This window comes from Oncorhynchus clarkii, chromosome 16, assembly GCF_045791955.1.
Source record: "Oncorhynchus clarkii lewisi isolate Uvic-CL-2024 chromosome 16, UVic_Ocla_1.0, whole genome shotgun sequence".
Taxonomy (NCBI): domain Eukaryota; kingdom Metazoa; phylum Chordata; class Actinopteri; order Salmoniformes; family Salmonidae; genus Oncorhynchus; species Oncorhynchus clarkii.
The window spans coordinates 32,870,246-32,893,566 of record NC_092162.1 but is presented as its reverse complement, the minus strand read 5'-3'; the positions used below and the strand labels follow the sequence as shown (position 1 = coordinate 32,893,566).

The following is a 23,321-nucleotide window of genomic DNA, read 5'->3' as shown; positions in this document are numbered from 1 at the left end:
TGGACTGGAGTGTGGCCCTCAGTTCATCTTTCAATCAACCACGTATGCTCCTAATAACCAATGAGGAGATGGAAGAGGCGGGACTTACAGCATGTCACAAATAGAACCAAGTTCTATTTTAGCGCCTGGCTACGCAGAAGTGCGCGAGAAATGATTGAATAATATGTATGTGTACATTTATTTTGCAACGCGAGCAGTGTGGCCAGCATGTTAGGGATGGAAAATGCCAGTGCGCTAGTTTTTTAAATTACGAAATTGCAAACTAACGTGCATTTGACACTAGCGCCGCCTTAAATCCAAACGACGATAGAGCCTTTACTGTGCACTGTTTTAATTCCTATTAGTAAAGATTTGACTTGACTTTTAAAATCTACTACCTTTTTAATGTGGCATACCGGTGAGCAGAACCATTTAAATCTTATTGTCAAACAAGTCACTTCAAAGGCGTTGTACACTACCTGCCCACTAAAATAATTCCAGCATCCAACAGCACACCAGCCACTTGATGAAAGAAAAAAGACATCCAATAGAAAAACACCAGAAAGTGTAATGGGATTTGGCGATTGAGACACTTGTAACCTGGTTTGAGGCCCTTCATAACAGCATTTTGGGGTGGCAGGTAGCCTGGTGGTTAGAGCGTTGGGCCAGTAACCGAAAGGTTGCTGGATCGAATCCATGAGCTGACAAGGTAAAAATCTGTCGTTCTGCCCCTGAACAAGGAACTTAAACCACTGTTCCCCGGGAGGCCCTGATTGTAAATAAGAATTTGTTCTTAACTAACTTGTGTAGTTAAATAACAGGTAAAAATATATATATATATATATATATATATATATATATATATATATATATATATATATATATATATATATGTAATAATAAGAAAAATGTTGCTTCAAGGACCATACCGGCTCACTTTCGATCCTGCACCTCCGCTAATCAAAAGGGACATAGAATGACTCCATTGTGGCATTGGAGTCATGAAAAATGACCCATCATCACCTTATGTATTACTGCTTCTCAGTTCAAAGAAGTGACATACCAAAAAACAAACATCCAAATGTCTCCTGCCTTCCACGCATGCTGTCTGCCCCCAATACTAAAACATATAAAAACAATATTTTTACATGACTGAAACTAAATAAAAATGGAAAAACGAACAAATCTAAAAACGCCACTGCTGGCTTCTCTGAAGCTAAGTAGGGTTGGTCCTGGTCGCACTCGACATTGCCCTGTGGAGGGTGCCGTATTCCGAATGGGACTTTAAACGGGTGTCCTGACTCTGGTCACTAAAGATCCCATTATCGTAAGAGTAGGGGTGTTAACCCCGGTGTCTTGGCTAAATTCACAATCTGGCCCTCATACCATCATGGTCACCTAATCATCCCCAGCTTCCAGTTGGCTCATTCATCAGTCAACTTACCTGGTAAAATAAGGCTTGAATAAATGAAAAATAACCGTCGGTTACATTGTGCCGGCCCTAGTATAAGAATGTCTCGATTTTGGAAAAGGTAGCAGTAATATCATTTACATTTAATAATACAAGTCAAATAAACATGCTATATTGAAAAGTTTTACAATTGTCGGCAAAATATATAAATTGCAATCCAAGATAGTCTTTAATCAAAGACTAAGGATAGAAGGCACTTTCCATTGTCTGCAGTAGTAGTTATTGAACTATTTTCTTAAATGATCATAACTGATCATCTGGACATCAACTTATGTCAAGTTTGTTAGAACACAAATGTTGAACATTAGGAATCAGGTGACAGGCTGATGGCCAGGGCTCAATGTAAGTCTGCAGTGCAATGTAGACTCTGCAATGCAAATTAGTGCACTACACAGGGAATAGGGTACCATTTGGGAGGCACAGTAGTTTCCTCGTTGAACCGCCTTTAGAATGGAATCTTGAACCCTGAACATTTGTGTCCCTTCATAACAGCATTTTTCTTCTTCAATGTATACAAAATATAGAAAAACAGAAAACACTGGACAACTCTTCAGTAACTAACAGTTAATTTGGCATTGGGTCAAAAGCCTCATCTACATTTTGAATTGGCCAACAACTCTCTAAAAGTTCAGAAAGAGCAGTCTCTATTGGTGGTACTTGTTCATTCAGGTTAGATCCAACAAGCTCTTCGCAAGTAGTTCCCTCATGCATCTCTCTAATGGTTTTTGGTCTTCCCCTGCCTCTCCCCCTTCCTCTGCTTGTGGCTTTCCTTTTGCTCCCTCTCTCCCCCACCACCTCCCCCACCACCTCCGGGTCGCTCTGCCTCTCTTCCTCCTGCTCCCACTGTTTTGCAGATTTGTGTTCATTCAAATTCGATCCATCAAGCTCTTTACCAACAGTTCCTGCATAGATCTTTCTGCTGGTCCCTGGTCTTCCTTTTGGTCTGCCTATAGGTCTACCTGTACTCCTCCTTTTGCTCCCACTCTCTTCTTCCTCTGGGTTGAAGTCAGAGTCACTGTTGCACCCGCTCTCCCCCACTTCTGGGTTGAATTCTGAGTCACTGTTCTTACTCTCCACAAACTCCTCAGGGTCAAAGGTCTGTCGTTTCCTCTTCCTTCCTGCCCTGAGTGCCCTCTTCACTCTCTTCTGCCCAGTCTCTGGCTCTCCACTCTCCTCTATCATTACCTGTTGTTCAGTCTGACTCGCTGAGTTTGAGATGAGCTCCTGTCCCTCTTCCTTCTCCTTGGTCCCGTAGCCAAGTCCTGGGTGGTAGCGCTGGATGTGGCTTTTCAGACTCACGTTGTGGTTGAAGGACTTGTCACATTGCTGGCACTTGTACGGCCGCTCACCCGTGTGGAGGCGCATGTGGGACTTGAGATGGCTCGCTTGGTTGAAGGAGCGCTGACACTCGGGGCATGTGTAGGACTTGTCCCCGCTGTGGACTAGCATGTGTCTTTCCAGGATGTGTTTTTTGTTGAACTCCATTTTACAGATGTTGCAAATGTGCTGTGTGGGCCCTCTGTGACCTTGAATGTGGCCGTCTCGGGCTTTAATGTCGCTAAATCGTTTGGGGCAGTCGGGGCATTCGTAGGGCTTTTCCACACGCGGGTGGCTCTCCTCGTGCCTTAGTTTTTCCGGCCTGCTCTGGAGCGACTTGAGGCAGTACTTGCACTCGTGCACATAGCCTGGCTTGTGGATTCTTCTGTGAATGTTAAGAGAGACCTCGTTAACGAACCGCTTGCCACAGTCCTGACAGACGAACGGCTTCACGTGCTCGCAGACGTGAGTCTTGGAGCCTTTGGTGAACGTGCCGCAATCCGGGCAGAGCGCTGGGGAATCCCCTTCGGAATCTGAGGCTAGAAGTTCACCTACCTCCACCTCCGGTTCCCACTCCCTATCAGAGCTCTCCTCCTCCTCCTCCTTCATTTCTTCCTCCCCCTTAATTTCTTCCTCCCCCTCCATTTCTTCCTCCACCACCTCTTTTTGTTCCTCCTCTAATAACTGACGTTTCTTCTTAATGGCTTTGTCGTCGTGAACTTCGTCATCCAAACAAAGAGTCGTCTCAAACACCAGGGTTTGAATGTCCTCCAGACCTTTGTTGCAGATATCACCATCGTTACTCTCCAACAGAAGACCACTTTCCTCCGCAGTCTGCAAGGACAATGAACAAAAATGAGCAATCGCTACAACGAATCAGTAATAAATCTTCAATGGACTTACAATTGGAACTCTTATACCAATAGTTCCACATAACTATTGGCTAGAGAGAAACACAATGCAGATGAGGAAGGGACATCAACACCCCACAGAATCTCCCTAAATATGTAATATTCTATGGATGCATCTCAACCTATTTTGACTATGGACAAAAATACTGCCAACCTCCTGATTTCACTTAGTTTACAAATCATAGCCATAGCTGATGACAATTGTGGTTACTGGTTTACATGACTAACACCTCCCCATTAAAAGGTTGGTCGTTTTTATGGCTTGTGTGAATTTGCATTCATGCAGTGTAAACATTGATCAGTGAAAAATGATAAAGGCTACCTTCAAGGTCGGATTATTGAAGGTGCCTGTTGAGGTGCCAGTCTGAGCATCAGTGGATGTGCCAGTTGAGGTACCAGTTGACATGCCAGTAGTGCCGGTGGGAGCATCAGTTGTGCCAGTTGATACTTTGGCTGCTGAGGGAGACAGGAATTCAGCTGGGAGGTTAAAGGGCTGGCTTTTCCATTGGCTCCGGTGGTCACAGTGGTTGCAGAACCGGTTGATGGTGAGCAGGGTGTCTTGGATGAACTTGTCGATGCTGCAGGAGCCGCGACAGACTGGACAAGTCTTGAACAACGGAAGGAGGCAGTCTTCATAGACCACATACTTCCTCGCCATGTACACCGTGACAGAGTTTAATCTGGAAGAAGATATTTTTTAATCATAGGTTACTACCGATTGGGCTTCGCAAGCAGGCCAGACAGTGAGACCGTTCAAAAGTAATTAAGCATAGTTGCATGACACTTTTCAATTGAACAGTCGCTCATAGATTAGGAGGACAGGTGGCCTAAGCCGTTAGCCAATTCATTTAGAATAGTTCCCCACGGGCTACTTAAAAGTAAAATGTAAGTTTATACCGGTTCACATCCCTGTGTGGTATGTCCTCTGTAAACCTTGTATTGACTCCTACATTCTTCTGGATTGGCTGCACTTGGATGGCTGTAAATCGAATACAGTAGCATGTTAGGTCATTTCCATGTAAAAAGACCCATGAGCACCAACGTGAAGTTCATAAGAGCATGTTGAATAGGATATCAAATGAAAGCTGAAAAGTGTGCAAAGCTGTCAAGGCAATGGGTGGCTACTTTGAAGAATCGAAAATATTTTGATTTAACACTTCTTTGGTTTCTACATGATTCCATATGCGTTATTTCATAGTTGATGTCTTCACTATTATTCTACAATGTAGAAAAAGAGGTTGACCGATTTAATTAGGGCCGATTTCGAGTTTTCATAACAATCTGTAATCTGCCTTTTTGGATGCCAATTACATTGCAATCCACAAGGAGACTGCATGGCAGACGGCCTGTTACGCGAGTGCAGCATCAAAAGGACCTTGTGGCTGCAAGGAGCTAAGGTAAGTTGCTAGCTAGCATTACACTTAAAATTCATGTTAGGCAATATTAACTAGGGAAATTGTGTCACTTCTCTTGCGTTCTGTACATGCAGCAGTTTGGGCCGCCTGGCTTGTTGCGAACTGTTGAAAGGCCGTTGTTAGGTTCCTAACAAAGACCGTAATTAATTTGCCAGAATTTTGCATAATTATGACATAACATTGAATGTTGTGCAATGTAACAGCAATATTTAGACTTAGGGTTGCCACCCTAACGTTTCCGTATTTCACTGAAAGAATAAACGTTTTGTTTTCGAAATTATAGTTTCTGGATTTTACCATATCAATGACCAAAGGCTCGTATTTCTGTGTTTATTATAATTAAGTATATGATTTGATAGAGCAGTCTGACTGAGCGGTGGTAGGCAGCAGCAGGCTCGTAAGCATTCATTCAAACAGTAGCTCTTAGCAATGCTTGAAGCACAGCGCTGTTTATGACTTCAAGCCTATCAACTCCCGAGATTAGGCTGGCAATACTAATGTGCTTATAAGAACATCCAATAGTCAAAGGTATATGAAATACAAATGGTATAAAGAGAAATAGTCCTATAAAACCTAACTTCTTAACTGGGAATATTGAAGACTTATGTTAAAAGGAACCACCAGCTTTCATTTGTTCTGAGCAAGGAACTTAAATGTTACCTTTTTTACATGGCACATATTTCACTTATACTCTCTGCATTATTTAAACCAAATTGAACATGTTTCATTATTTATTTGAGACTAAATTGATTTCATTTATGTTGTAAGGGTTAGGGAACTGGTGGCAGTGAAGTCAGACGCAGGAGAGCAGAACTAGGTAATAGCCGGAGCAGTTTAATTTCAAAACCAACGGCAATAAAAAAAATAACCTACATGGGTTCAAAACCCGACGCGCACCAGAAACAGTGCACAAGCAAACAAACAATTCACCAGTAACAGTGCACAAGCAAACAAACAATTCACCAGTAACAGTGCACAAGCAAACAAACAATTCACCAGTAACATAGTGCACAAGCAAACAAACAATTCACCAGTAACAGTGCACAAGCAAACAAACAATTCACCAGTAACAGTGCACAAGCAAACAAACAATTCACCAGTAACACAGTGCACAAGCAAACAAACAATTCACCAGTAACATAGTGCACAAGCAAACAAACAATTCACCAGTAACAGTGCACAAGCAAACAAACAATTCACCAGTAACAGTGCACAAGCAAACAAACAATTCACCAGTAACATAGTGCACAAGCAAACAAACAAACAATTCACCAGTAACAGTGCACAAGCAAACAAACAATTCCACACAAGGACATGGGGGGTACAGAGGGTTAAATACACAACACTTAATGATGGGAAATGGAAACCAGGTGTGTTGGAAAATGAGACAAAACAAATGGAAAATGAAAAGTGGATCGACGATGGCTAGAAGACCGGTGACGCTGACCACCGAACACCGCCCGAACAAGGAGAGGAAACGACTTCGGTGACATACCGTAATTTCCGGACTATAAGCCGCTACTTTTTTCCCACGCGTTGAACCTTGCGGTTTATACAATGCTAATTTATGGATTTTTCCCGCTTTCACAAGATTCATGCCGCCAAAAAAACTGAGCACCGTCACATAATGTGACGTAAATCGAGCGCGCTCAAACTTCCCATCATTCTGATTACGGAAGTCATTTTGTCACCCTCATCATGGCAAAGACACAGAGAAATGCATATGATGCTGCTTTCAAGTTGAAGGCGATCGATCTGGCTGTTGGAAAAGGAAATAGAGCTGATGACAGCGTGGAGCATTGTCAGAAAATCCACTATCATCAACGGGTTTCGAAAGGCTGGACTGCTGCATGTTGAAGAGGGCAGCGATCCAACATCGGATGAAGCAATTCTAAAGCTATTCAACTCCGACACCGAAGGAGATGACTTCAGTGGTTTCAGTGCACAGGAGGAGGAAGATAGTGACCAATGACTTTCTTGGTAGGCTACTGTTTAACTTTTGTTACAAGCCGTGTTTCGTTAAATGCCTATTTATTTGTTACAATCCGTGTTTCGGTTTAAAGGCTGTGTAAAGTTCATTTGTTTCAATGTACCGGTAGGCACCTGCGGCTTATAGACATGTGCGGCTTATTTATGTACAAAATACATTTTTTTATAATTCAGTGGGCGCGGTTTATATTCAGGTGCGCTTAATAGTCCAGCAATTACGGGATATATATATATATATATATATATATATATATATATATATATATATATATATATATATATATATATATATATATACATACATACACACACACACACACACACACACACTGCTCAAAAAAATAAAGGGAACACTAAAATAACATCCTAGATCTGAGTGAATGAAATATTCTTATTAAATACTTTTTTCTTTACATAGTTGAATGTGCTGACAACAAAATCACACAAATTATCAATGGAAATCAAATTTATCAACCCATGGAGGTCTAGATTTGGAGTCACACTCAAAATGTAAAGTGGAAAACCACACTATAGGCTGATCCAACTTTGATGTAATGTCCTTAAAACAAGTCAAAATGAGGCTCAGTAGTGTGTGTGGCCTCCGTGCCTGTATGACCTCCCTACAATGCCTGGGCATGCTCCTGATGAGGTGGCGGATGGGCTCCTGAAGGATCTCCTCCCAGACCTGGACTAAAGCATCCGCCAACTCCTGGACAGTCTGTGGTGCAACCAACGCCACGTTGGTGGATGGAGCGAGACATGATGTCCCAGATGTGCTCAATTGGATTCAGGTCTGGGGAACGGGCGGGCCAGTCCATAGCATCAATGCCTTCCTCTTGCAGGAACTGCTGACACACTCCAGCCACATGAGGTCTAGCATTGTCTTGCATTAGGAGGAACCCAGGGCCAACCGCACCAGCATATGGTCTCACAAGGGGTCTGAGGATCTCATCTCGGTACCTAATGGCAGTCAGGCTACCTCTGGCGAGCACATGGAGGCTGTGCGGCACATGGAGGCTGTGCGGCCCCCCAAAGAAATGCCACCCCACACATGACTGACCCACCGCCAAACCGGTCATGCTGGAGGATGTTGCAGCAGAACGTTCTCCACGGCGCCTCCAGACTGTCACATGTGCTCAGTGTGAACCTGCTTTCATCTGAAGAGCCAGTGGCGAATTTGCCAATCTTGGTGTTCTCTGGCAAATGCCAAACGTCCTGCACAGTGTTGGGCTGTAAGCACAACCCCCACCTGTGGACGTCGGGCCCTCATACCACCCTCATGGAGTCTGTTTCTGACCGTTTGAGAAGACACATGCACATTTGTGGCCTGCTGGAGGTCATTTTGCAGGGCTCTGGCAGTGCTCCTCCTTGCACAAAGGCGGTAGATTCAGTCTCATGCTACCACTAGAGTGAAAGCACCACCAGCATTCAAAAGTGACCAAAACATCAGCCAGGAAGCATAGGAACTGAGAAGTGGTCTGTGGTCACCACCTGCAGAACCACTCCTTTATTGGGGGTGTCTTGCTAATTGCCTATAATTTCCACCTGTTGTCTATTCCATTTGCACAACAGCATGTGAAATTTATTGTCAGTGTTGCTTCCTAAGTGGACAGTTTGATTTCACAGAAGTGTGATTGACTTGGAGTTACATTGTTGTTTAAGTGTTCCCTTTATTTTTTGGAGCAGTGTATATATATATATATATATATATACTAATTTGGTACCGGCGTTGAAACATCAATCAGTCGACCTCTAGTAGAAAATAGTAAAAATAAAGAAAAACCCTTGAATGAGTAAGTGTCCAAACTTTTGATTGGTACTGTAGACATTTTAACAATTTTTCCATCCAAAGAAATTGGAATAAGCAAAGGCTTTGATTTCCTGCCTAACAAATGGAAAAGGGGTCTTAGAAAAAGTCTTACGGTATTAGAAATACATCAAAGCACAATGTTAAAGTAAATATCCCTGCCAACTAAAACACCTATTTATACTGAACAAAAATATAAACACATGTAAAGTGTTGATCACACGTTTCATGAGCTGAAATAAAATATCCCAGACATTTTCCAGATTCACAAAAAGCTTATTTCTCTCAAATGTTGTGCACAAATTTGTTTACATCCCTGTTAAGAGTATTTCTCCTTTGACAAGATAATCTATCCACCTGACAGGTGTGGCATATCAGGAAGTTAATTTAAACAGCATGATCATTACACAGGTGAACCTTGTGCTGGGGACAAGAAAAGGTCACTCTAAAATGTGCAGTTTTGTGACAATGCAATGTCACAGATGTCTGAAGTTGAGGTAGCATGCTGACTGCAGGAATCTCCACCAGAGCTGTTGCCAGAATGTTATGTTAGAGAAATTATCATAAACTGCCTCCAATGTCGTTTTAGAAAATTTGGCAGTATGTCCAACCGGCCTCACAACTGCAGACCACAGATAACCATGCCAGCCCAGGACCTCAATCTGGCTTCTTCACCTGCGGTATCGTCTGAGACCAGCCACCTGGACAGCTGATGAAACTGTGGGTTTGCACAACCGAAGAATTTCACAAACTGTCAGAAACCGTCTCAGGGAAGCTAATCTGCGTGCTCGTCATCTTCACCAGGTTCCTGACCTGACTGCAGTTCAGCATCGTAACCGACTTCAGTGGGCAAATGTTCACCTTCCATGGCAACTTGCACACTGGAGAAGTGTGCTCTTCAAGGATTAATCCCGGTTTAAAATGTAGATGGCAGACATTGAATGGCGTCATGTGGGCAAGCGGTTTGCTGATGTCAACATATTTTAACAGAGTGCCCCATGGTGGGGTTATGGTAAGGGCAGGCATAAGCTACAGACAACGAACAAAATTGCATTTTTTGAATGCACAGAGATAACGTGACAAGATCCTGAGGCCCAATGTCGTGCCATTCATCCCCCGCCATCACCTCATGTTTCAGCATGATAATGCACAGCCGACAGCCCCATGTTGCAAGGATCTGTACACAATTCCTGGAAGCTGATGTCCCAGTTCTTCCATGGCCTGCATACTCACCAGACATGTCACCTATTGAGCATATTTGGAATGGTCTGGATTGTGTACGACAGTGTGTTTCAGTTCCCACCAATATCCAGCAACTTCGCACAGCTATAGAAGAGTGGGACAACATTCCACAGGCCATAATCAACAGCCTGATCAACTCTATGCATTGGAGATCAAATCACATTTTATTTGTCACATACACATGGTTAGCAGATGTTAATGCGAGTGTAGCAAAATGCTTGCGCTTCTAGTTCCGACCATGCAGTAATATCTAACAAGTAATCTAACCTAATAATTTCACAACAATGTGCTGCATGAGGCAAATGGTGGTCACACAAGATAGACTGGTTTTCTGGTATCTGACCAACAAATGCATATCTGTATTCACAGTTAAATGAAATCAATAGATTAGGGCCTAATGAATTTATTTAAATGTACTTATATGAACTAACTCATTCAAATCTTTGAAATTGTTGCATGCTGCATTTTTATATTTTTGTTCAGTGTAGTTTAGGACAATTTTTTCTGCCTTCTGTGAGTTTAAGTAACATTGCCTTGTGCCTTAATTCCATTACCAAAAACCCACATTACTTTTAAGACATTTTATAATTTCTCCCCCTCATGAGGAAGGATAAAGTTCACACACAAGCACTAGATCTGTTCTACGTATGCTATATCTATGCTTCCCGTTAAGTTTAATTTTACTTTAGATTTTGTACACCAGCTGAAAATACAATAATTGTGAACACAGTAAAGAAAAGTTGAGTTTACAGTCCTGTACAGTAGAGGAGAACGGCGTAAAATTCAGTAACTACACAGTAGAGCACACGAGTTGAATACACTAATGTATTGTACTGAACTATACCCTTCTGTGCTGTACTTGGATGTCAACTTGTGAAAACGCGGTCGTCAAATAATAGCTAGTTTGAAGAATAATACCCAAATATGCAAAGGATGATATTGCATATCTATTTAGGATACTTCATCATGAAGAGAATGACATTCATATCCATAATTATGTGTTTCTGTGTAGTACAGATCAGGGACCCATGATGAAATTACTGCAATTATTTTACGGGTGTAAATCCACTTCACTTACTGTAGTTCAATAACCAAAATATTTGTTTTTGTCATTAGGGATGAATGGGCACGATATTTGAAACGGGGCTCAATTTGGCCTTTTTCAACTTTACAAAACAAAATCTGTCTTTTCGATATACAGATGTTCTATTTAGTTTATTATGCCCCTTCATTAGAATTTTCTAAATAGATTAACAATTGTACATTCAACACTGCATGGGGATGAATTATGGCCAGGACATCAGTTTGATGAAGAGGCCTAGGCTGAATGATTCTGATGAAAATACACTCTGTTTTTATCAAACTAATGTTTTTGCATATATTTTCAGTGCTGAACCTGTCTGTTTGGTGGGGGTGGGGGGGGGGGTTTAATCGGCCGATTTTTACATATTTGTAATAATGACAATTACAACAATACTGAATGAACCCTTTTCATTTTAACTTAATATAATACATACATATTTAATGAAAACATGTTCAATTTGGTTTAAATAATGCAAACAGTGTTGGAGAAGTAAAAGTGCAGTATGTGCCATGTAAAAAAGATAACGTTTAAATTCCTTGCTCAGAACATGAGAACATATGGAAGCTGGTGGCTCAATATTCCCAGTTAAGAAATGTTAGGTTGTAGTTATTATAATGTGTCTACTTTCTCTCTATACCATTTGTATTTTATATACCTTTGACTAGTGGATGTTCTCATAGGCACATTAGTATGGCCAGCCTAATCTCGGGAGTTGATCGGCTTGAAGTCATAAACAGCGCTGTGCTTCAAGCATTGCTAAGAGCTGCTCGCAAACGCAGTAAAGTGCTGTTTGAATGAATGCTTACGAGCCTGCTGCTGCCTACCACCGCTCAATCAAATATCAAATCATAGACTTAATTATAATAAACAGACAAATGCGAGCCTTAGGTCATTAATATGGTCAAATCTGGAAACTATCATTTCGAAAACAAAACGTTTATTCTTTCAGTGAAATACGGAACTGTTCCGTATTTTATTGAACGGGTGGCAACCCTAAATCTAAATATTGCTGTTACATTGCACAACCTTCAATGTTATGTCATAATTATGTAAAATTCTGGCAAATTATTTACGGTCTTAATTAAATTATTATTTACACAGTTCGCAACGAGCCAGGCGGCCCAAACTGTTACATATACCCTGACTCGGCATACACTGAACGCAAGAGAAGTGACACAATTTCCCTAGTTAACATTGCCTGCTAACATGAATTTCTTTTAACTAAATGTGCAGGTTTAAAAAAATATATACTTCTGTGTATTGATTTTAAGGAAGGCATTGATGTTTATGGTTAGGTACATTTGTGCAACTAAGGTGCTTTTTTTTCCCACAGATGTGCTTTTGATAAATCACCCGTTTTGGCAAAGTTGTAGGCTGTGATTCAATGATAAATTAACAGGCACTGCATTGATTATATGCAACACAGGACAAGCTTGTTAACCTAGTAATATCATCAACCGTGTAGTTAACTGGTGATTATGTAAAGATTGATAGTTTTTTATAAGATAAGTTTAATGCTAGCTTGCAACTTACCTTGGCTCATTGCAGCCACAAGGTCCTTTTGACGCTGCACTCGCCACACAGCTTCCTCATGGATTGCAATGTAATCGGCCATAATCAGCATCCAAAAAGGCAGATTACGGATTGTAAAGCTTGAAAATCGGCCCTATGTAATCAGCCATGCCGATTTAATCAGTCGACTTCTACCCTGCCCATTTCTACAATTTCGCTTCTTAAAATCTGATTTTAAGCCTAACCTTTAACCTTAAATTAAGACCAAAGAGCAAATGTTTGTTTTCATTAATGTTTAGGATATAGCCAATGTTGACTGTGGCAACTAGTGACAACAGCAATGACTCAATTAGCCTAGTTAGCTAGCTTCTCTCAGTTTAATGCAGTCATAACACGTAGTATGTAATCGGATGGGATGATAAACTAGCAAGAAGCTAGTCTAGAGCGAGTTAACAGCAACCACTTAACATCTCTGCCGCCTTGCCTCTCACATTCACACCACATGGCCCTTCCCCTGCTCCCTAGTAGCAGCTGAGCTCTGAGGCTCTCTATCCATAGCTCTGGTTAATAAAGTTGCAAAAACAATACTTTTCTGATGCTTCCCTGACTCAAATCGGGGACCGGTCTAGTTGTCCTTAGGTCCGTTCTGAATGTTTAAAAAAAAAACAAACGTATGCATATTGGGTTCAGGGCTTTCCTGTGTCCATTTCAGAACAGGACCTCTAACCAGGGCTCGCAATTAAGGGGACGACTGGGGACGATTTATTTTTAATTATGTTGGGACAGTTGCGGGACGATAAGGCCAGAAAAATATCAAATGCATACAACAGTGGTTCCAGTAAAAAAAAAATATTTAACTAGGAAAGTCAGTTAAGAACAAACACTAATGACGCTGGGCCAATTGTACGCTGCCCTATGGGACTCCCAATCATTGCTGGTTGTGATACAGCCTGGAATCCAACCAGGGTCTGTAGTGACGCCTCTAGCACTGAGATGCGGTGCCTTAGACCGCTGTACCACTCGGGAGCCCAGTAAAATGTTTAAACACAAAGACAAGACTCACAAAATTTAGCTTAAAAGTTTATTAACTATGAATAATTCACATTACAAGCGCAGCAATGTGTTGTCTCGTTCATATGCATGAAAGTTAAATGCTATTACACGAGAACACCATTCTCAAACGTGCACCTGGTGCAAGCGGTTTTTATAATGTGACAGATGGATATACACAGCCTAATGGTAGAAAATTAAGAGGGAATATCTGTGAAGATACAACAACATGATTGTGCCTTACTGCCTTTGGAAAGTAGAAATGCTGGTTTCAATGGTATAATTAGGAAATATTCAGGGGTTTTTCTATGGACGGATTTTGGCTATAGGCTATTAAAAGCAAGGTAAGCTTGGCTATGTAAAACGTCTAGGTTTCAAACAATGATATGGCTGGCTACGTGTCTTATGGAAATGTGTAATATTAGAATATCATTCCAATGTTGGGCAAATAGGCCTATTAGAATGCACATTTTACTCTCACCCAGCCTGTCTGTGGGCCCGCCGGCCCTGAGTTGAGGTTTTGTGTGCTGGGAGTTGCTGTGACATTTGCATTATCTATAGACTATGGCTAGCTACTATGGTATTCTAGAGAATATGGTTCTATCTCCCTGACACTATAAAATGTGCTAAGTATTTCTGCCTCACGCAGCAACACTGCCTGGCTGGGGGCTGTGGATACGCATGTGAAGAGCTGAGTGAAAGATTCATTAACTTACTTGAAACGGAAGTCTACTGTAGTGAGACTTTGTCCTTGTGTTTCTTGGCTATTTACATCGTTTTGTTCACAAGCTAGGTTTTTCTATGCTTGAGTTTCAACTGTTAGGGAAGAGAAGACAACACTTCTACTAGTCAGACCCTCAATCTCACAGTTACAAACAGGACTCCAATCGCATTACCACGGTAACCTCCTGCCCCGTGTACATTTTCTCATGTGATATTTTGGTAAAAAAATTAAATGCAACAATATACCACATTACATTTGTTGTAATAACATTACAAATGCTCATCTGTTTTTTTGTTTTGTTGGTGTAATTATCAGTGGTGTAAAGTACTTAAGTAAAACGCCTTTACTATTTATATTTGACAAATTTTACTTCACTACATTTAGCTCCCGAGTGGCGCACCGGTCTAAGGCACTGCATCTCAGTGCTAGAGGCATCACTACAGACCCTGGTTAGATCCCGGGCTGTATTGGCCCAGCGTTGTCCGGGTTAGAGGAGGGTTTGGCCGGGGTAGGCCGTCATTGTAAAATAAGAATTTGTTCTTAACTGACTTGCCTGGTTAAATATATATTTTTTTTTAATAAAATGTACTTTTTACCCCATACATTTTCCCTGACACCTAAAAGTACTAGTTACATTTTGAATCCCCAGCAGGACAGGAAGATGGTCCAATTCACGCACTTATATATAATATACATACAGTGGGGAGAACAAGTATAGTGGGGCAAAAAAGTATTTAGTCAGCGACCAATTGTGCAAGTTCTCCCACTTAAAAAGATGAGAGGCCTGTCATTTATCATAGGTACACTTCAACTATGACAGACAAATGAGAAAAAAAATCCAGAAAATCACATTGTAGGATTTTTAATGAATTTATTTTCAAAGTATTTGGTCAATAAAAGTTCCTCAATACTTTGTTATATACCCTTTGTTGGCAATGACAGAGGTCAAACGTTTTCTGTAAGTCTACACAAGGTTTTCACACACTGTTGCTGGTATTTTGGCCCATTCCTCCATGCAGATCTCCTCTAGAGCAGTGATGTTTTGGGGCTGTTGCTGGGCAACACGGACTTTCAACTCCCCCCAAAGATTTTCTATGGGGTTGAGATCTGGAGACTGGCCAGGCCACTCCAGGACCTTAAAATGCTTCTTACGAAGCCACTCCTTTGTTGCCCGGGCAGTGTGTTTGGGATCATTGTCATGCTGAAAGACCCAGCCACGTTTCATCTTCAATGCCCTTGCTGATGGAAGGAGGTGTTCACTCAAAATCTCACGATACATGGCCCCATTCTTTCCTTTACACGGATCAGTCGCCCTGGTCCCTTTGCAGAAAAACAGCCCCAAAGCATGATGTTTCCACCCCCATGCTTCACAGTAGGTATGGTGTTCTTTGGATGCAACTCAGCATTCTTTGTCCTCCAAACATGACGAGTTGAGTTTTTACCAAAAAGTTATATTTTGGTTTCATCTGACCATATGACATTCTCCCAATCTTCTGGATCATCCAAATGCTCTCTAGCAAACTTCAGACGGGCCTGGACTTGTACTGGCTTAAGCAGGGGGACACGTCTGGCACTGCAGGATTTGAGTACCTGGCGACGTAGTGTGTTACTGATGGTAGGCTTTGTTACTTTGGTCCCAGCTCTCTGCAGGTCATTCACCACACGGGCCCCCCCATGTGGTTCTGGGATTTTTGCTCACCGTTCTTGTGATCATTTTGACCCCACGGGGTGAGATCTTGCGTGGAGCCCCAGATCGAGGGAGATTATCAGTGGTCTTGTATGTCTTCCATTTCCTAATAATTGCTCCTACAGTTGATTTCTTCTAACCAAGCTGCTTACCTATTGCAGATTCAGTCTTCCCAGCCTGGTACAGGTCTACAATTGTGTTTCTGGTGTCCTTTGACAGCTCTTTGGTCTTGGCCATAGTGGAGTTTGGAGTGTGACTGTTTGAGGTTGTGGACAGGTGTCTTTTATACTGAAAACAAGTTCAAACAGGTGCCATTAATACAGGTAACGAGTGGAGGACAGAGGAGCCTCTTGAAGAAGTTACAGGTCTGTGAGAGCCAGAAATCTTGCTTGTTTGTAGGTGACCAAATACCTATTTTCCACCATAATTTTCAAATAAATAAATTAAAAATGTGATTTTTTTCCTGGATTTTTTTTCTCATTTTGTCTGTCATAGTTGAAGTGTACCTATGATGCAAATTACTGGCCTCTCATCTTTTTAAGTGGGAGAACTTGCACAATTGGTGGCAGACTAAATACTTTTTTGCTCCACTGTATTTGATAACCTGCAAAATGGGCAGTGTTTCCTACTTACAAAGAATGTAGAGGTACACTTCAACTGTGAGAGACGGAATCTAAAACAAAAATCCAGAAAATCACATTGTATGATTTTTAAGTAATTACTTTGCATTTTATTGCATGACATAAGTATTTGATCACCTACCAACCAGTAAGAATTCCGGCTCTCACAGACCTGTTAGTTTTTCTTTAAGAAGCCCTCCTGTTCTCCACTCATTACCTGTATTAACTGCACCTGTTTGAACTCGTTACCTGTCCACACACTCAAACAAACATACTCCAACCTCTCCACAATGGCCAAGACCAGAGAGCTGTGTAAGGACATCAGGGATATAATTGTAGACCTGCACAAGGCTGGGATAAGCTACAGGACAATAGGCAAGCAGCTTGGTGAGAAGGCAACAACTGTTGGCGCAATTATTAGAAAATGGAAGAAGTTCAAGATGACGGTCAATCACCCTCGGTCTGGGGCTCCATGCAAGATCTCACCTCGTGGGGCATCAATGATCATGAGGAAGGTGATGGATCAGCCCAGAACTACACTGCAGGACCTGGTCAATGACCTGAAGAGAGCTGGGACCACAGTCTCAAAGAAAACCATTAGTAACACACTACGCCATCATGGATTAAAATCCTGCAGCGCTCGCAAGGTCTCCCTGCTCAAGCCAGCGCATGTCCAGGCCCGTCTGAAGTTTGCCAATGACCATCTGGATGATCCAGAGGAGGAATGGGAAAAGGTCATGTGGTCTGATGAGACAAAAATAGAGCTTTTTGGTCTAAACTCCACTCGCCGTATTTGGAGGAAGAAGAAGGATGAGTACAATCCCAAGAACACCATCCCAACCGTGAAGCATGGAGGTGGAAACATCATTCTTTGGGGATGCTTTTCTGCAAAGGGGACAGGACGACTGCACCGTATTGAGGGGAGGATGGATGGGGCCTTGTATCGCGAGATCTTGGCCAACAACCTCCTTCCCTCAGTAAGAGCATTGAAGATGGGTCTTCCAGCATGACAACGACCCAAAACACACAGCCAGGGCAACTAAGGAGTGGCTCCGTAAGAAGCATCTCAAGGTCCTGGAGTGGCCTAGCCAGTCTCCAGACCTGAACCCAATAGAAAATCTTTGGAGGGAGCTGAAAGTCCGTATTGCGACAGCCCCGATACCTGAAGGATCTGGAGAAGGTCTGTATGGAGGAGTGGGCCAAAATCCCTGCTGCAGTGTGTGCAAACCTGGCAAGAACTACAGGAAACGTATGATCTCTGTAATTGCAAACAAAGATTTCCATACCAAATATTAAGTTCTGCTTTTCTGATGTACCAAATACTTATGTCATGCAATAAAAGGCTAATTAATTACTTAAATCAAACAATGAGATTTTCTGGATTTTTGTTTTAGATTCCGTCTCTCACAGTTGAAGTGTACCTATGATAAAAATTAGACCTCTACATGCTTTGTAAGTAGGAAACACTGCCGATTTTGCCGAGTTCTCCCCACTGTGTGTGTGTGTGTGTAATATATATACACACACACACACACAGCTCAAAAAAATAAAGGGAACACTTAAACAACACAATGTAACTCCAAGTCAATCACACTTCTGTGAAATCAAACTGTCCACTTAGAAAGCAACACTGATTGACAATAAATTTCACATGCTGTTGTGCAAATGGAATAGACAACAGGTGGAAATTATAGGCAATTAGCAAGACACCCCCAATAAAGGAGTGGTTCTGCAGGTGGTGACCTCAGACCACTTCTCAGTTCCTATGCTTCCTGGCTGATGTTTTGGTCACTTTTGAATGCTGGTGGTGCTTTCACTCTAGTGGTAGCATGAGACTGAATCTACAACCAACACAAGTGGCTCAGGTAGTGCAGCTCATCCAGGATGGCACATAAATGCGAGCTGTGGCAAGAAGGTTTGCTGTGTCTGTCAGCGTAGTGTCCAGCGCATGGAGGCGCTACCAGAAGACAGGCCAGTACATCAGGAGACGTGGAGGAGGCCGAATGGAGGCAAAATGACCTCCCAGCAGGCCACAAATGTGCATGTGTCTGCTCAAATGGTCAGAAACAGACTCCATGAGGGTGGTATGAGGGCCCAATGTCCACAGGTGGGGGTCGTGCTTACAGCCCAACACCGTGCAGGACGTTTGGCATTTGCCAGAGAACACCAAGATTGGCAAATTCGCCACTGGCGCCCTGTGCTCTTCACAGATGAAAGCAGGTTCACACTGAGCACATGTGACAGACGTGACAGTCTGGAGACGCCATGGAGAACGTTCTGCTGCCTGCAACATCCTCCAGCATGACTGGTTTGGCGGTGGGTCAGTCATAGTGTGGGGTGGCATTTCTTTGGGGGGCCGCACAGCCCTCCATGTGCTCGCCAGCGGTAACCTGACTGCCATTAGGTACCGAGATGAGATCCTCAGACCCCTTGTGAGACCATATGCTGGTGCGGTTGGCCCTGGGTTCCTCCTAATGCAAGACAATGCTAGACCTCATGTGGCTGGAGTGTGTCAGCAGTTCCTGCAAGAGGAAGGCATTGATGCTATGGACTGGCCCGCCCGTTCCCCAGACCTGAATCCAATTGAGCACATCTGGGACATCATGTCTCGCTCCATCCACCAACGCCACATTGCACCACAGACTGTCCAGGAGTTGGCGGATGCTTTAGTCCAGGTCTGGGAGGAGATCCCTCAGGAGACCATCCGCTTCCTCATCAGGAGCATGCCCAGGCGTTGTAGGGAGGTCATACAGGTACGTGGAGGCCACACACACTACTGAGCCTCATTTTGACTTGTTTTAAGGACATTACATCAAAGTTGGATCAGCCTATAGTGTGGTTTTCCACTTTAATTTTGAGTGTGACTCCAAATCCAGACCTCCATGGGTTGATACATTTCATTTCCATTGATAATGTGTGATTTTGTTGTCAGCACATTCAACTATGTAAAGAAAAAAGTATTTAATAAGAATGATTCATTCAGATCTAGGATGTTTTATTTTAGTGTTCCCTTTGAGCAGTGTATCTATATATATATATTTATATATTTTACATTTCACTAGGCAAGTCAGTTAAGAACACATTCTTATTTACAATGACAGCCTACCCCGGCCAAACCCTAACATGCTGACCACGCTGCTCGCTTCGCAAAATAAATGTCCACAAACGTTATTCAATCATTGCACACACTGCTCGCGAGCATCTGCGTGGCCAGGCGCTAAAATGGAAATTGGTTCTATTCGTGACGCTCAACACACTGCAAGTCCGGCCTCTCCGTCTCCTCATTTGGTTTTTAGGAGCATATATCCACGTGAGATCTCCTCATTGGTTTTTAGGTGTATATACCGACGTGGGTGATTGAAAGATGAATTTAGGTCCACACTCCAGTCAGTTGTAGTAATGCTGTAAAGTTGGTTGCCAACCACAATATAAAGTCCAAAGAAGAAAAAGAAACCTGAAGGAAGGAAAGATGACGAGAAATGAATTTGGTTTACCGGATTATTTGTCTGAGTAGAGGACCTTGTGCACTTCAGATAAAATAACAACACAATGTTTATATACCAGGGCAAATTAGCTAGCAACAGCAAGCTAGCTAGGTAAATTGCCATAAATGTTAAATGCTTTTTGACCTGTCCCCAAATTAATATAATTGGCTCAGCTTTGTTGTTGATATTTTAACCTGCGTATCCTGATCGTTTCTGGTGTGCGTGAACAAAATCAATTTTCACACGTGCGGTTTGGTCAGCATGTAACGATGCTGGGCCAATTGTGCGCCGCCCTATAGGACTCGAATCGAACCTGTAGTGACGCCTCTAGCACTGAGATGCAGTGCCTTAGACTGTTGTGCCACTCGGGAGCCCCAACAGAACATCCCTGGCATCTCTATTGCCTCTGATCTGACGGACTCACTAAACACAAATGCTTCATTTGTAAATGATGTCTGAGTGTTGGAGTATCCGTAAATAAATAAAAACAAGAAAATGGTGCCACCTGGTTTGCTTAAAATATGGAATTTGAAATAGTTTATACTTTTACTTCTGATACTTAAGTATATTTTAGCAATTACATTTACATTTTGGGATATTTTGGCTCTGAAAAAAAGGTTCTTAACAAATTACTAAGTTTAATATAGACTGTATCTGTCTCGGAAAAGGACCAATTACTTTAAAAGCACTGCAAATGACCTAGACCTATGTTGGCTTATTTAAACATTAAAGAAACAAGTATTTTAATTTTGGAACGGTTGAAGTTTGGTTTGACAGTTGAAATCGCACTTTGGGTCGGTGAATTGTTGCGAGCCCTGCCTCTAATCCCCTTCACCATTTTGTCCTCATCATTGAGATTATTCAAATTCAATCACGGAAGTGTTTAAAGTGATTTAAAAAGGGACAATAGATCACTGAGTACCAGGCCATTAGAGGGGGTCGTTAGCAAATTGGGTAGGCCACCCATCAACTGCATTCACTTGCAGAGTTTTGGAAGGGATTACATTGACTGATTTGTGACTGGCGGTAATTTTTTTGAACCTTTATTTAACTAGGCAAGTCAGTTAAGAACAAATTCTTATTTTCAATGACGGCCTAGGAACAGTGGGTTAACTAACTGCCTGTTCAGGGGCAGAATGACAGATTTGTACCTTGTCAGCTCGGGGATTTGAACGTGATCACCGTGATGGTCCTAGTGTTTACCGAGCAATTACCCTACACATCAATTCATTTCAGCTGTATTTAAAAAGAAGTGAACTATTCTACAAAAGATACAAGCCATATGCCTCACCTTTGTTTGTATTTTTTCCTCTGTAATAATAAGCCTGTGTTGACACGTTGTGTTTTAACGGTACCAGAACGGGTCTTGGAGGTGATGGTACCATAATGTTGCATACTGAGGGTGGTTCATATTGGCATCCCTCATCTTTTGTCACACCCGACGTCATGTGTTCCACCTAAACAAAACAAGTACAATGTAAACAGGGGTTAGGAATATTTGCCTAGATATGCTAGCTATTTTCTGTATACTTTGCCGACGGTACAACGTCGAACTTCAAGTTCAGCCTTTTTTCGCAAATCCCATCTTCACTTGAGTAAAGTTGGTGAAACACTCGTCTGTAATGTGAACCCTGCAGATACTAGTTTCTGAAGTAACTTTAATATTTTCATCCGGCTTAATGTTACACTCAGCAAGAAACAGCATCCACTCCAGTAGGAGTCAAGGGTCTTGAGGAAGGCTGTGTTGAAATGCTAACGAATTCTTGGCACATCCTGTTACCGAACAAGACCACTGAGTACCAGGCCATTCGTGAGGGCCGTTAGCAAGTTTGGTAGGCTACATCAGCGCCATTCATTTGCACAGTTTTGGATGGGATTACATTCTAATATTTAATGTTCAATACGCACAATAAATTGACTGGTGAGCTAATGTGGCTCATTTCAGTGGATTCAAGAGTCTGTGTAATCAATCTCTACATAATTTGTGTTGCTCAACTGGAGACGTAGAGACCTTGATGTACTGCGTAGGTTAAATCTGACCACATTTAGTTGACTGGTTGATTGTTTAGTCGTTTAAAAAATATATATATATTTAGTCTAGCAGTCGCAAATATATAATAATATAATTTGGCCACACAAGACACCGGTCTGAATTACATCTGTCTGAGTGTACTAATCCATTGCAGAAGCCACGAGGATGGCACACCAGTATCACCAGTAGTACATTTACCATTAATTCCCATAATTTCTAATCTACAATGTTTGTTTGGTTACAATCATTTTTGTTAATGCATTCAATATATATTATTGTTACAGTCTTACCGTTTGCACAGCGCACAATTTAGGCTACACTTGTGAGGGAAAAAAGTTTGTATTTCAGTCCATTTACGAGTTGTCAATTTATTCATTGTCCTTTGTTAATGTGCCTATTTGGAAATCTGATCCTATTTCTGATTGTCTTAACTTGCCATCACTGGAGCTTCTCAAAGTAATTGTATCTTGCTTTAAACAGCAAGTAAACAAAGTCTGTTTTTACATCCATTGAGAATGAAAATAGTTCCTCAACGTAGCCCATTTAAAAAAAACAGCTCTCGCCAAATGTCAAATCAAATTTTATTTGTCACATGCGCCGAATACAACAGGTGTAGTAGACCGTGAAATGCTTACTTACAAGCCCTTAAGAAAATAGGGAACTGCATTGTTGGTTAAGAAAATATTGACAAAATAACTCAAATAAAAACACAATAACAATGAGTCTATATACAGGGGGTACCGGTACCGAGTCAATGTGTTAATCGAGGTAATTTCTACATGTATGTTGTTAGAGTGACTATGCATAGATAATAAAAGTGAGTAGCAGCAGCATTAAAAAGGTGGGTGTCAATCCAAATAGTCCAGGTGGCCATTTGATTAACTGTGCTCTGATCTGCTGGAAACATCATAAAAATAGGCCTACCGGATTAATTATCATCCCTTGCGCAAATAACCTACAGCAGTGTCTGTCTGTCCGGAGCTCACTGTAATGGGA

The 23,321-nt window shown here is 41.9% G+C and overlaps 2 protein-coding genes across 2 annotated transcripts in view; one reads left to right on the top strand and one right to left on the bottom strand.

Annotated features, from left to right (window-relative positions):
• The window catches only part of LOC139367298 (uncharacterized), a 75,321-nt gene that overhangs the window by 22,490 nt on the left and 29,510 nt on the right, over positions 1 to 23,321 (top strand). The window lies entirely within an intron of this gene.
• LOC139367813 (uncharacterized) lies at positions 1,896 to 12,830 on the bottom strand. The gene is made up of 5 exons (XM_071106150.1): positions 12,749 to 12,830; positions 4,576 to 4,657; positions 4,001 to 4,358; positions 2,243 to 3,601; positions 1,896 to 1,952 (listed from the first exon to the last, which is right to left on the bottom strand). Exons 1-5 carry the CDS (start codon positions 12,828 to 12,830, stop codon positions 1,896 to 1,898), a joined length of 1,938 nt encoding a protein of 645 aa, XP_070962251.1.

Bases quoted from the DNA above. Each gene is read 5' to 3' on its own strand.
- LOC139367813 (XM_071106150.1), bottom strand. From the start codon at position 12,830: ATGGCCGATTACATTGCAATCCATGAGGAAGCTGTGTGGCGAGTGCAG. The intron at 4,658-12,748 runs GTAAGTTGCAAG...TTCGATTTACAG, and splicing joins TGTGGCTGCAATGAGCCAAG to CCATCCAAGTGCAGCCAATC. The intron at 1,953-2,242 runs GTGGGGGAGAGA...TATACATTGAAG, and splicing joins CGGAGGTGGTGGGGGAGGTG to AAGAAAAATGCTGTTATGAA.